General features: G+C 57.0%; 1 protein-coding gene across 1 annotated transcript; it reads left to right on the top strand.

The window, feature by feature from the left end:
• Positions 1-7,111: 7,111 nt before the first annotated feature.
• CDX2 (caudal type homeobox 2) lies at positions 7,112-12,399 on the top strand. Its single transcript, XM_060129200.1, has 3 exons — positions 7,112-7,646; positions 11,103-11,248; positions 12,169-12,399. The coding sequence occupies exons 1-3, from the start codon at positions 7,112-7,114 to the stop codon at positions 12,397-12,399; spliced, it is 912 nt and encodes a 303-aa protein (XP_059985183.1).
• Positions 12,400-13,682: the final 1,283 nt, after the last annotated feature.

Below are 13,682 nucleotides of genomic sequence, written 5' to 3'. Positions count from 1 at the left end.
GCCAAGGGCGGGCGTGTGCCAAAGCCTGCTCTGGATGTAGGAGCACCAGGTGCACATCACAAAGGACCTGGATGCAAAGTTGGGGCCCTTGGGCCTGGGGCTAGACGCTGACCTCCCTCCAGCCAGGGTGACTTGGGGGCTTTCCTGACACATGCGAGAAACCTGCCGCTTGGCGAAGAGGGTTTTCTGGTCCAGGATACAAGCGCCAAGGGCTGGGCCTGAGACTGAGAATAATACACTATATTGAAGGTACCTTGCCCAGCCCTGGGGTGAGTCCAGCTCTCAGACAGATGGAGCCCAGAATGCAGAGCCTGAGCTCTTTATGTGAATATGATCAAGCTAAGATAGGTAGGGCTCCCCAAGGCAAGATTCTCAGCCGTATTTTTAGAACGAGAGGGGATGCGATCTGGCCCTCTCAAGGCACGACCTGTGTCTCCAGTTACACAGTTACCTTTCAAGGGCTCAAAGCTTGTCGGTGAAATTGTTTATTTCTGCAGGAGGGGATCCGGGTGGGGGAAGACGCTAGATCCGCCCCTTCAAAGGAGCTGGGGGAGAAGGGGGAGTGCCTCTTCCAAAGCCCCGAGCGCTCGCAGCCGCGCGGGCGGGAGGGCGCGGGACGCACACGTGGGCGCCGACGGGGAAGACCCCGGCAAAAGCCCCCGGGGGCTGCTGCTTTCTTCTCGGTAGGAGCAGAGAGGCCAGGCCGGCCCTCCTGCAGGCGGGTAACCTGAGGCTGCCGAGGTCTGGCAGGGCAGTTTGTTTCCTGCCACATCTTTGCTCAAACAGTGACTCGTCCTGGGCCTGTGCCAGCCTCGGAGACGTCTTCTGGTTTCCGCGCTCCGGTGCGCAGGACGCGGGAGACAAACCCCGACGAGCGGGGACCGCGACCGCGGACTCGGACCTCAGCGTGCGCGCCAGCCTGGGCGGCGGGGTGGCCCGGAGCGCGCCCAGAGATGTCGGGGGAGGGGGCGCAGAAGCGGTGGTGTGGATTCCAGGGTGAATAATTAATACTTTTACTTACTAATTCGTTATGAAAGCACGATGGCAATTCTAAGAAAAGTTGGAGAGCAAGGAGCTGATTTCAGCTCCTTTCAACCCCTCCACGCACGCTGCCTTCCGAGATGGGGGGCTGCTTCGCCGACTTTCACTCCCCCTTAAAATGTCCCAGGCCAGCCGGCGAGCAGGGGGCGCCCCCCCGGCAAGCGTCCCCGCTGGGAATTCCCGAGCTCAGTCCCACTCACCTATGTTACCGGGTAACTGAATGGGGGCCTCCTTTTCGTCACCCAGACAGGTACGCTTTAGGGTCTGGGTGTCTAAAGATGTGCACGGACACGGGTGCGGGAAGAAAGACAACCCAATTCTTGGCATAACCTTTCGTCATTTTAAATTTGACACATTGCCAGAGTTCAGCCACAGGATACGGGTTCCGATTCAAAAATAAAGACGAGCTCTTTTTCAGAAAGTATTTACTGTGGGACTGGAGTGGATGGATACCTTCGTTGGCAGTTGGAGAAAAATCTGGATGGAATCAATGGAAAACTCACCATTCAATAAACTAATAAACCGCAGTTAGCAGGTGCCTGTGAAAGGGAGAAATAAATAGGACGCCGAAAGAAAGCAGTCAGAAGTGTCACAACAGCTGAACCTGGTTGTTCTGCGACTCTTTGGTGTGAGTGGCGGGGAGTTTGGGTTCCGGCAAGGAGGCCAGTTGGTTTGGGGTTTAGAAGGCAGTGTTTCTAGGGTGGCATCAGCAGCCCTGTGGTAATTTACATCTTTACAGAGTGCTCCGAGTTACAAAGAGTGCCCTATAGTAGCTCACTTAAGGGTCGTGACTGGGACAGCTAGCTGTGTGGCCTTGGGAACGTCACCCAACCTCTCTGGGCCTCAGAGTTCTCCTTTGTAAAATGGAAGGGCTACAGACACTAAGTCCTCTGTCCCCCCTCTTGGGAGAGTAACTTCCCAATGGGCTCAGTGACTCAAGGAGAGCTGAACCTTTATCTGAGCCACTTCCTTTAGCCACATAAAACCTACTGCGTAGGGGCTCCTAGGAACATATTTTCATATGACAAACAAAGGTCACTCTAGGCACGAGACATTGGGGAGTGAACAAGCGGTAACTCCACGTCAAAGCCACGTGAGACCATTTAGGTGTTGCTGGCCTGGGGGCCTCTCCTCCCCAGCATCAGGGTTTCCCTCTGGGGTGAGATCCCAAGTGCTCTGTGCTCATGCGTCACACAGAAGTAGAGTGTGTTACACAGCATCCACACTGTGTCCAGAGACTGATTTTAGGGGGGGAAAGAAAAAAAAAAAGGAAGAAAATGTGCAACCGCCATGTATTCACATAACTTTCAGCCAGTGAGCAAAACCAGATTTCTGCACCCAAATATCGGCCCCTTTCCTGAAGTTTTTTATTTTCCAAACCTCCTGGCTTTGAGGGGAGAAAAAAAAATGTGTTTCTTGCCCTGCATGAGAAAGCTTGCTGTTTTCTCCTCTCTCCTGCACCCTGAGTGTTAAAACTCTAGTCCACCAATAACCTGCCACAATTTCAGGGACTTTTCCTCTGGTAGAGAGACTCAGTTTGCTTGGGGGAAAACATTCTTGACTCCACTGGGTGGAAACACATCTGCTCCTGTGCATGAAGCCCGGACAGCTGTGGGCAGCTGCGGCCCCTCCCTGCTGTTCAGGACGAACATGTTTGGCTCCTTTGTGACCTGATGGGGCTGAGCAGGCAGTGGACTCCGGGGAGGCCTACAGAAAGGACACTGTGGTGGATTTCCTTCCCAGAGATGTTAGCCGAGCGGGCTGTGGCGTGGCAGGCCAGGGTGTGTTGGGGTCAAACCACCCATTATAGAGCCTTCCTTTGTGTGAGGGGGTTGCCCACTGAGTGCGATGGCCCAAGAACTCCCTGACTCCAAATTAAGTGGAGATTGAGTCGTTTTTCCACATCAGTGTAGACTGCCAAGGTGAACAATTTCATCAGACAGCACTCTCTTCCTTCTCACTCTTCCTTAACGATCCTGGGAATTCAGGTCAGTGCCGGGTGAAGGCTTCCTGTGTGGGGGAGGAGAGGCAGTCTGCAAGGGCTGCGTTATTTGGATAATTTCCTGGACCTAAAAGGGGCTTCAGAAAGTAGGCTTGCATGCTAAGGTGGATACAGACAGCCTGCCCCATCAGGGTTACAAGGGTCACGGGTGCCCCAGTTCCAGAAGCCACAAATATGGGGAAAAGCAGGGTCCCCCAAGCTGGAGCAAACACTGGGGACCTTTGAGCAGGGAGAGAGCCCTGTCAATGATCTGTGGATTCAAGGAGTGTCTCATCTGCCCGGAGGAGCAGCCCGCCCCTTCCGGTGCCTCCTGCCCCCGCCCCCCTCGGTGCCCCTGCCCTTGCCAGCGGCCGGGCTCCTGGAAGCGCCGACCCTCTCCAAGGAATGTGGAGGGGCCGCTACGCTGTCAGTAACAAAGGGACGGCCTCTTGATAACCCGGGGGGTGGCTGCCCCTGGAGTCTTCCGGACCCTTTATTTACCTGGGTCTCTTTCCTCCCACCCTCTCCTGCCCTAAATATCCTGCTCGGGCTCTGGTTCCGTGGGGTCACAGCTTCAGCCCCAGCTCAACCCCACCCCCGAGCGTCCCAAATAAGTTTGCCTCTCTCCAGAGCAATTCACTGCAGCTGCTCTGGAGACGGAGGTACGGGCTGGAACAGAGCCCTGAGCAGTGGAGTTGGGGACGACCGTCCAAGGTGGCTCTCAGCTCGGGCCAAAAGGCTCTGAGAAAGCTACCACGCTCCTTGGGTCTCCGCTGGGGGCCCTGCTGCCAGTGGCACCTGCATCCTTCCAGGCCCCCACCCCTGCACCCCGAGGCTGCAGGAGCTGCCTCCCCTCCCCCATCTAGAGCAGGTTTCCAGAGGATAGGCACGTCACAAAGAGCTGTCAGAGGCTAAGCCGTGGGGATGAAAAGACACGCTGGCTCCTTTCCCATCAGCCACCTTCCACCCCTCTCTGACTGCTCCCACCACCCTGCCCCTGCAGGGACCTAGATGGGTTCTCTCCTGGCTGAGAGGGCAACCCAGAGCTGAGGGGACATTTCCACTCCAAGGAGCTTGTCCAAGGACATTGTTGTTGCCTCCTTTTCCCTCACCCACAGCCCAGGGCCCAGGACCATGGGTGGGACCATGCTACTGCCATGGGGGCCCATTTTTCCATGAAGGAAACCAATCAGTGTCCTTTCTCCAGCCCTCACACCCCACACCCCCAAGTGAGTGGGCCTCACTGAGATCTGGCCAGCTCCAGGGCCTGGCGTGACCCCTGGGGACAGATCAACCCTGGCCGCTCCCAAAGCATTTGGGCAGGCAGGCCAGAGCCCTTTCTCCAGGGCAGAGCACAGAGACACAGCTGGAAAACCGGGACAATTAGCCAGCGGCCGGCGGCCGGGCCATAAAAACGCAGGAAGCGGCCACCGCAGGGCGGAGGGGATGGCTGTCCCCAATAAAGTGATTGTTCCAAAGAATGCCCACATTCCGAAGACACACAGGCTCAAGCCTGGGCCTTGGCTTCCAGAGCTGGAGGCTTGGGAGGGGGTTGTGAGGGGCGGAAAGAGGGATTGTGTCTCCCAGGAAGAGGAGGAAGATGTTTGCTAGATCAAAAGTCTGCAGTGCCCACCACTTAACCTCCCGTATCCCCGCCCCATCAGGACCGCAGACGCCCACCCCCCTTGCATCCCTCCTCCCCATTCAGTGATTTGGATTCTGTATTGGGGTTTGCAGTTTGTTTCCTATTTTATTTCTCAAGAGGTCTGATGACACCCAGTTGCCCGGGCTAGGCCCCGGAGGCCCGCAGGGATGATCTGCTCCAGTCTCCATCATTTGAGTGGCCAGGTCGCTCCCCTCCGCCCCAATTTTAACCTTCTTTCTTAGGAAACACAGAGGACGGGGGACACCAGCAAGTAGGAGATCCCAGGGCCTGATCCTGCTTGGGCCTGGCTTCTCTGCAGTCTGCGGCAGGGTGGGTATCATCTGTAAAATGGAGAGGATGACTATGCCCGCTTTCTTCCCGATCCAGGGAGGTGAGAGGATCTAGGGACAGAAAGGACACTGGAAGGAGCTCCAGAAATGACAAGAGGAAGTGACAAATGCCGGAGAACGCTCGGCGGTGAGAAGCGACAAGGGCAGATCTGCAGGAGAGGGGCTGTGCCCCGCTGGTTCCCAGAGCGCTCAAAGCCACCCAGCCAGCCTGCCCAGCCCGCCGCCCCGGCCGCTGTGACTCTCAAATCCGAGTCTGGAAGCACCGTCTGGGCTCGGAGAGAAGGCAGACAGCGACCGCCGGCCCACTCCCCGAGGTCGCCAAACTGAGATGGGCGCCTGAGGGAGCAAGTCTGGTTGCCCTGCGCTCCTATCCGCCGTGGGAGGCCCCGAGCCAGGCCGCGCAGTACAGGTCCCCAGAGCCACCACTTCCAGCCCCTGCCCCTGGGACACAGCGCTTCAAAAACCAAGCAGGATCCTTTCTCAAACCTTCCCCACTTGGGGCTTTTCAGGAGCAATCGTTAGTGATGCCCCGGGGTTCCCTTCCCATCCCCTGAAGATGAAAAACAATTTTCTCCGGAGAAATGTTTTACTTTGCAAATGAGAAAGTGTTTTTAAGCCATAGGTATGATGTATGCCATAAATACCTAGGTACATATTAACAGAAATTCTAGATTCCCTGTTCCTTGATTTTTAACCACGTATTTAACTATATAAACATATAACTGTAACTTGCTTAATTTTCACAAACAACAAACATACCAGCACCCTGCTCAAGAAACAGAACGTTACCAGATCTCTAGAAAAAACCCTCCTGCTCGCCTGCATTACCGCCCTCCACTAGCCTGACTTCTGCCACCCCTTTCTTGGTTTGCAGTTAAGACTTTTGAATCTTGAGTGTAAATGCTTTTAAAATTTTCTAATTGCTTTAAGAACTTCCCTGGCGGTCCAGTGGTTGAGAATTCCCCTTCCAGTGGGGGTGGGTGGGTTCGATCCCTGGTCGGGGAGCTGAGAATCCCACCTGCCTCGCGGCCAAGAGACCAGGACACGGGACAGAAGCGGTATTGTAGCAAGTTCAATAAAGACTTTAAAGATGGTCCACATCAACAACAACAAAAATCTAAAAAAAAATTTAATTGCTTTAACTTGAATCGCAAATGTGAGACAAACTCGGAGATGCAACCTGCAGCTAGGGTCTTAATTTATCTCGTGTGGAGGGCCAGCGGTTTCCTTGGGGAAGAAAATAAATGATCAGAGGTGACAGTTGTTTGGGGCGCGCAGTCGTTCTGGCCAGGGGCGCAGAGCGGAAAGGAACCGGCCCATTTCTCCGGGCTCGCCTCGTCACCTCCCGAGTTGGCCAGAAACGTTGTCATCAAAGCAATGGCTTCCCTTTTCTTTTCTCTTTGGGATGGAAGGAGCTTCTTGACCACCCCCCCTTCTCTGCAAATGCAGAAACACGACTCCTTAGTCTCTAAACTCAGATACCCACCAAGATAGCTCTTTCCCCCCTCTTTTGCAAGTCTCTTGATTTCATTCTTTGAACCTGTGATTGGAGGTTAAAGTGCACCAGGTTGGAAGGAGGAAGCTCTTAACAATAAAGGTTTGAATATTTAGCTGTGATGGGTCGCTGCCCTCTCGCGAGCCCCCCCCCTTATCTTTTAAAATGCAAATCGTGTTTCGGGGGGTTGTGCGCCGGGTGCACGCTGCGCCTCGACGTCTCCAGCCATTGGTGTCTGTGTCATTACTAATAGAGTCTTGTAAACACTCGTTAATCACGTAAGGCCGCCGGCCGGGGCTCCGCACACCAGCCTGTGGCGGGTCTTCCCCTCCTCTGCAGCCTAGTGGGAAGGAGGTGGGAGGAAAGAAGGAAGAAAGAGAGAGGGGGAGGGAGGGAGGAAGGGAGGGAGGAGACAGGCCAGAGGGAGGGACCGCCTCAGAGGCAGAAGCGCCGCGAGGAGCCGGCGGAGCACCGCAGGCCGGGGCGCAGCCGCCCGCCGCTCCTACGCCCCCTCGCCCCTTCCCCAGCGCGGCCCCCGGCAGCCTCCCGCGTCCGTCCCCGGGCAGCATGGTGAGGTTTGCCGTCGGGCCCTCGCCACCATGTACGTGAGCTACCTCCTGGACAAGGACGTGAGCATGTATCCCAGCTCCGTGCGCCACTCCGGCGGCCTCAACCTGGCCCCGCAGAACTTCGTCAGCCCCCCGCAGTACCCGGACTACGGCAGCTACCATGTGGCGGCCGCCGCCGCCGCGAACTTGGACAGCGCGCAGTCCCCGGGACCGTCCTGGCCGCCCGCGTACGGCGCCCCGCTCCGCGAGGACTGGAACGGCTACGCGCCGGGGGGCGCGGCGGCCGCCGCCAACGCCGTGGCCCACGGCCTCAACGGGGGCTCCCCGGCCGCCGCCATGGGCTACAGCAGCCCCGCCGACTACCACCCGCACCACCACCCGCACCACCACCCGCACCACCCGGCCGCCGCGCCCTCCTGCGCCTCGGGCTTGCTGCAGACGCTCAACCCCGGCCCCCCCGGGCCCGCCGTCACCGCCGCCGCCGAGCAGCTGTCCCCCGGCGGCCAGCGGCGGAACCTGTGCGAGTGGATGCGGAAGCCCGCGCAGCCGTCGCTCGGCAGCCAAGGTAAGCGCGGCGGCGCCCTGCCGGCGGGCGCCCGGGGAAGGCGCGGCCTCGGCCTCTGGCTGCGGGGCGGCGAGTGCCCTGTGCGGACCGGCGTCCGGGGCGGTCTGGGGACTCCGCGCCAGGGGGGCGGGGCGGGGCGACAACGTCTGGGGGCTCCGGCCCCCCCGGCCCCCGGCCCTTGCGTCTGGGTTGGCTGGGGTCGGGAGTGACTATTGTGGTCTCGCGAGCAGTGTTCAGTGTAGGACAGAGAGGACGCTTCCTCTTTCCTCCCGTCCCTCATTCATAACGTCCTTAGACTCTTGGGAGAGTCCCGCGAAGGGCGGCGGAGCGCGGCTGCACGGGAGCGGGATCGCCCTCCTCACTTGCTGCCGCTCGCACTCGCTCGGTTCGCGGCTTCCCTGGAACGCCCCCGGGCCGGGCTCTAGACCGTCTGTGCACGCCGTCCTTGCCCGTCCGGGCCACCCGGGATGAGTGGTGGTCTGGGGACCAGGAGGGCGGCGAGGCTGCGCGTGGGACCAGATTTGCCCATTCGGGGCAACTCTGGGCATCGGAGCTCCAGCGCGTAGGGAGACCCGGCAAAGCTGCTGAAGCTGGAAAGAAGGTGTTGGCCCCAGGAGCTAAGTAGGGAAGGCGGGGGCGCCCGGGTCTTTGAACCTTTGATCTGCAAAGGGGTTATTTCAATCAAAAGCCGGAGGGCTGGGACAAGACACCCCGGGACTCCCCTCCTTTCTGCAGAGGGAGAAGGAGAGGAAGTCGTGGTGCAGATTCAGCCGCTGCTCCAGACACGGATCATTTCTCTGGAACCCTCCTTTCCAGGGTCTCCTCTCGTGTGCGTGTGTGTGTGTGTGTGTGTGTGTGTGTGTGTGTGTGGCTCGTAGGTTCCGGGTCTGCCCCTTCTGGTGTCGGAATGTGTGTCAGGGTGGGAAGGAAGTTCAGTAGGTGTGGTGAGAGAGTCCTGTTGGGTCCCTTTTACTCCACGAAGTCTTTCCCAGCCTTCTGCACTTCCGCTTTTTTCTCTTCCCTCCTTTCTGGCCCAGCCCGGCCCGCACGCAGGTTATGGACACTTTGCAGAAGTTTATAGCCAATTACAGCCGTATAAATCAGAGCAGCCGTTGGAGGCTGTCTCTGGGCCTCGGTTTTTACGTCACTGGGCACATGCCAGGACCGACCAGGTGGGAAATGCGGCGGCCCGGGGAGAAGGCCTCAGGGCAGATCTGGAACCTCGGCTGAGTCCCTTCCCCAAGAGGAGGCGCCCTCGCCTGCACAGAGCGCGCTCCAAGGAAGGCTCTTTGCCACAGAACCTGCCTGGGGCGCAGCCGGCGGGGCTGGGGCGGCCTAAGGGAGACCCTTGGCCAGTCCCGGGAGAGTGACCGCGGAGCAGGGGCGGGCGGGGGTGAGGAGAGGGAGGGGAGCCGCAGGAGCCCAGGCCGCGGGGTCAGCAGATGAGAGGCCGCTGTGAAGTCCCGCGCCGAGGTGGCAAGACCGCAGTCGGCGCCGGGCGCCCTTGTGATGCTAATGTGGGGAGACCGCGGCCCGCGGGCCGGAGCCCGACTCCTCTGCGGAGTGTCATCTGTCAAGGGGCGAGGGGGGGTGGTACTCGGCCCGGCCCGCTTTGATATACACCTTCCCAGCCCTGCCATTGTCTCTTTTAGGGCCCGGAAAGAGGGTGGTGACTTTCGCAGTCAATAATGAATTCTGACAAGTCCCTCTCATCTCTCCCCTCTTCTAGTCCCCGCCTTGGTTCCCAGAGGGTGCGGGGCGCCTCCAAGGCCCTTGGGGCGCTGGCCGCGGGGCGCACAGGGGTCCTGGTCACCGCGTCCCCCGGTCCCTCTGGGATACGGAAAAGGCAGCCCCCGAGCCAGAGCCGCTCCCAAGTACCTCAAGGCCACTATCGCTGCTGGAGAGTTCGGCTGGGAGAACTTTGCGCCCGGCTCTCCAGCCCTGGAGGTTGTCCTTTGTGGCTCCAACCTGGCTCCGGTGCTGCCAGCCCCGCCTTATACTATCTGCGTGACCTAGTCTGATTCTCAGTTTGCTCCTTTGTACGAAGGGGCCACTACCGCTGGCAGCTCGAGTGGGTTGGAGGCGGCAGCGCAGGCTCCCAGGACGTGTCAGTTCCCTTTAATTTCTTCGCGGGCGCAGGGTCGGGGCTGCAGCGCGCATTCAAATGCTTCTGCTGGCCGTGTTGATGTTAATGCGCCTGGCGGGGAGGGGGATGAAAGCCCCGCCGCCATTTGCTCAGTAGTGGTAATTCAAACAGAATGCGGTTGTTATTAAGGCATTGAAAGGGCTTTTCTTTGATAAGATCGCCTTGTCCTGCATTGTTTGGGGCTGTGTTCTCCTTTCAGCGGCTTGGGGGAGCTCCCTCTGATCCGGCCTGTATCTTCCCAGGGCGCTTTTGTTGTGGTTTGCAAAGGGTTTTACCTGAACAAAGTCGGCCTGCGGGGCATTAAACACCTCCGAGCAACTCCCAGACCCTTTAGATCTAACTGTAGCACCGGGCACAGGGCGATTGAACCTGTTCTGCTGGGAGAAGACCCCGACCTGAGGCCAAGTGGGAGAGAACAGCTCCTGAGCGGGGCTGTGCCGAGGGCTGACCTGGGACAGACCTGGTGGAGACACCAGGCTCCGGCCTGCTCCGACTTGGTCGCGCTGTTTGTCAAGGCCCTTCAGTAAAACAATCAATCCAAGGTTTAATATGTTGACTCAATCCAATGAGCATAGATCACTGGTCAGGATAGCCCTGGCAGGGTTTGCAGCAGAAATAAATGGAGGATTAAAAAAGAAAGAGTGCCAAATGCCAAGCCACGCTCGGCCAGGTATAGAGCGTCCCCAGAGAGAAGGATCATCTGCCTACCAGACCCCGGCTCAGAATTCCTTCCACCCGATAGATAGGGCGTGCGTGTGTGAGTGTGAGTGTGTGTGTTTCTGGTGACTTGAGGGAACACGTCAGCTACTGCACCCCCTTCCCACTTCTAATAAAACAAACAGAAAGTAACACCCACCACCACCACCACGAACAACACATATTCACAATGCCGGCTGTTTTTAGGGTAGGTTTCTATCCCTGGTAGGCCTGAAAATCTGAATATTCCCAGGACTCTGGTGCCTCTGCCCTGCCCTCTTTTCCTCTGGGCCGCACCAGCCTCAGGTACTGTATTTGGTTTACAAAACCGGTGGTGGGGTTCTGCTATCTTCTGCGTATATGAGTTTAAAATTTTTCTTAATTTTCAAAAACTGCTTAACCCCAAGACCAGTTTAGTTGTCCCGAATAGCCCCATACCCTCCCCCCAGGACCCTCTGGGGGGGTCTTGTCAGACTCAGCAGGAACCAGCCAAACCGTGGCCCCCCAGGGCGGTGGAGGAAGAGAAATGGCTCTTGGGTTAGGGAGGTTTGTCATTACCCATGACTGATGGGCTGCCCTGCAGTTCTCAGTGCTAACTTCGCCTTCCTCCACAGTGAAAACCAGGACGAAAGACAAATACCGAGTCGTGTACACGGACCACCAGCGTTTGGAGCTGGAGAAGGAGTTTCACTACAGTCGCTACATCACCATCCGGCGGAAAGCCGAGCTGGCCGCCACGCTGGGGCTCTCCGAGAGGCAGGTGGGAACCCTCCAGGGCCTGGTCACTACCTGGGGGAGTCCAGTGAAGAGGGTTAGAAGCCAGGCCCCAGGATCCACCTCGTTCTGTGGGCAGATTAAAGCAAGAAGATGGAGAGCATTTTCCTTCCAGATGCTTTTTATTAAGACTTTTTCCCCCTCTAGTTGTCTTCTTTTTTTTAATATATATATAGTTGAACTTTTTTTTTTTTCTATTTTGGGGGACCTGGGAGGTACAAGAAAAAACTGAGTATAGTCTAATCCAGAATTCTATTTGGGTCAATAAAGACTTAAAGGCTTGCTCTCTCTGTACCCAGCGCGGTACCTGGGCAAAAAAATTAATATAAGACCCCAATCCCTGCCCATGAAAACTAGAGGGTTGAGGCTTGGCTCCGGAACGCTCTGTGTGGTCTGGGAGAAAAAAAAAAAAAAGTCAAATTCACAGTCAGGAAACCCCACATTAAAACTCATTCTCAGCCCCAAGGTGAGGAATATTACATTTCAGTTTAGCTTTGAGAGGCCAAAGGTTGTTATTTTGAAGTACATCCAGCCCTGGCCTCCTCTTGCTTGGTGTGAAAAGGGCCTGGTGGTTTCTGTTTTCCTTGCTTCTGAGACTCTGAACTTTTCCAGTAAAGTTGTAGATAAAGGTTGCTTTGGAAAGGAACCTGGGGAAAGAGGAGGGAGGGGGAAGCTCTTCTCTCTCGAGTCTGAATTGGGCTTGGGAAGGGCTCCAACAAGCACTCCAGCGCGGGGCCCTTACGGGATCGTCCGTGGAAAGCTGTGTGAAGGGCTGGGATCCTTCAGGTCCAGAGGGCACTCGTTTGGCCGGAAAAGGGGACACTGGTGTTCGTGCCGAACGCTGTCCCTTTTTTCCTTCGCAGCCGCTTCACCACCTTCTGTTTCTCTCCGCCTTTCCATTTCCAGGTTAAAATTTGGTTTCAGAACCGCAGAGCAAAGGAAAGGAAGATCAACAAGAAAAAGCTGCAGCAGCCGCCGTCGTCCCAGCCACAGGCTCCCCAACCGCAGCCCGGTCCCCTGAGAAGTGTCCCGGAGCCCCTGAGTCCCGTGTCTTCCCTGCAGGGCTCGGTGCCTGGCCCTGTCCCTGGGGTTCTGGGGCCGACTGGGGGGGTGTTAAACCCCACTGTCACCCAGTGACCCACAGTGGCCTGCGGTAGCAGAGCAATTCCAGGCTGAGCCATGAGGAGCATGGACTCTGCTAGAATCCTCAGGAAAGACCCCTCCCCTCCCACCCACGACCGTTCACCAACCGACCTAGCCCTCCAAGGAAACATGGGGGCCTGGGGGAAAGACAAGTGCGGTTGGAGGCCTCAAGGAAGACGTTCTCCCAGATTTTGACTTTTTCTGGTCTGACTCTTTCTGCCACTGAGGAGATGGGAAATGACCACTGGGGCTTCCTTTAGTACTGGCAGAAACGCTGCCTGGACTGGCTAAACAGACCAGCCTTTCAGCCCCTTCCTCAGCTCTTTGCCTTCAAAATCTGCAGGTTGCCTCTCTGGTTGGAGCTGACGGGGGAGAGGGACTTGGGGGACCGCCAGGGATGGAGTCAAGATGGCTGCTGTCCACTCACTGCCCTCCAAGGACCCGCTGGGCCCTCTTGCCTCAAGGGCAGGCAAGGTTCAGACCACAGAAGCTAGAGGCGGCTGAGATGGAAACCCGGACCCACTGAAGAGTGCAGAACCCCCAGGTCTTTGTCTTTCTTCTCTTCCCTTCCCAGGCCAGGAAAGGCTTGACTGGTGCATGTGCAGTGTGTGGTGTGAGGGGGAGGTTACTGGACTCCAGGCCTGATGAGGGGGCCCGAGACAGGGCCTTGTTTAGAAAGCCTGTCACCAGAGCTTCTCTGGGCTGAATGTATGTCAGTGCTATAAATGCCAGAGCCAGCCTGGACTTCCTGTGATTTTCACAATCTTGGGGCTGATGAAAAAGGGGAGTTTTTGTTGTTGTTGCTGCTGTTTGGGTTATTGGTCTGTGTAACATCCAAGCCAGCATTTTTAAAGCCTTTTGGATCCATGCAGAGAGAAGTGATACGGTGAAGGGAAGTGGGGGGGGGGCGGTATTTGAACACAGTTGAATTTTTTTTTTCTAAAAAGAAAAAAAGAGATAAAGGAGCTTTCCAGATTTCAGATTCTGTCCTTATCACCTTCAGATTTTGTCTGCAATTATTATTATTAGTAGTATTTTAAGTAATGAAATATCCTCTCTACTTGCCAACTAGAATTAGGAAAATCAAGGAGGGGAGTGGAGAAGGTTATCTGGACAACCTCATTTTACCCCAGAGCGGCAGAAGCCTGAGGGAGCAGGTTCTGAGACCTACCCTGCCCCCAAGCCCGAGCCCAGCCTCGGATTGTGGAATGTGTGGTTCTCCTGGGGGTGCCTGTGGGCAAAATGCACAGCTGAGCGCTCAGCTGCTTCTCAGCTGG

The sequence above is a fragment of the Lagenorhynchus albirostris genome, chromosome 18 (genome assembly GCF_949774975.1).
Source record: "Lagenorhynchus albirostris chromosome 18, mLagAlb1.1, whole genome shotgun sequence".
Classification (NCBI taxonomy): Eukaryota; Metazoa; Chordata; class Mammalia; order Artiodactyla; family Delphinidae; genus Lagenorhynchus; species Lagenorhynchus albirostris.
Note: the sequence above shows the minus strand (reverse complement) of the source record. Positions and strands in the feature narration are given on the sequence as shown.

Bases quoted from the DNA above. Each gene is read 5' to 3' on its own strand.
- CDX2 (XM_060129200.1), top strand. From the start codon at position 7,112: ATGTACGTGAGCTACCTCCTGGACAAGGACGTGAGCATGTATCCCAGC. The intron at 7,647-11,102 runs GTAAGCGCGGCG...CTTCCTCCACAG, and splicing joins GCCGTCGCTCGGCAGCCAAG to TGAAAACCAGGACGAAAGAC. The intron at 11,249-12,168 runs GTGGGAACCCTC...TTCCATTTCCAG, and splicing joins TGGGGCTCTCCGAGAGGCAG to GTTAAAATTTGGTTTCAGAA.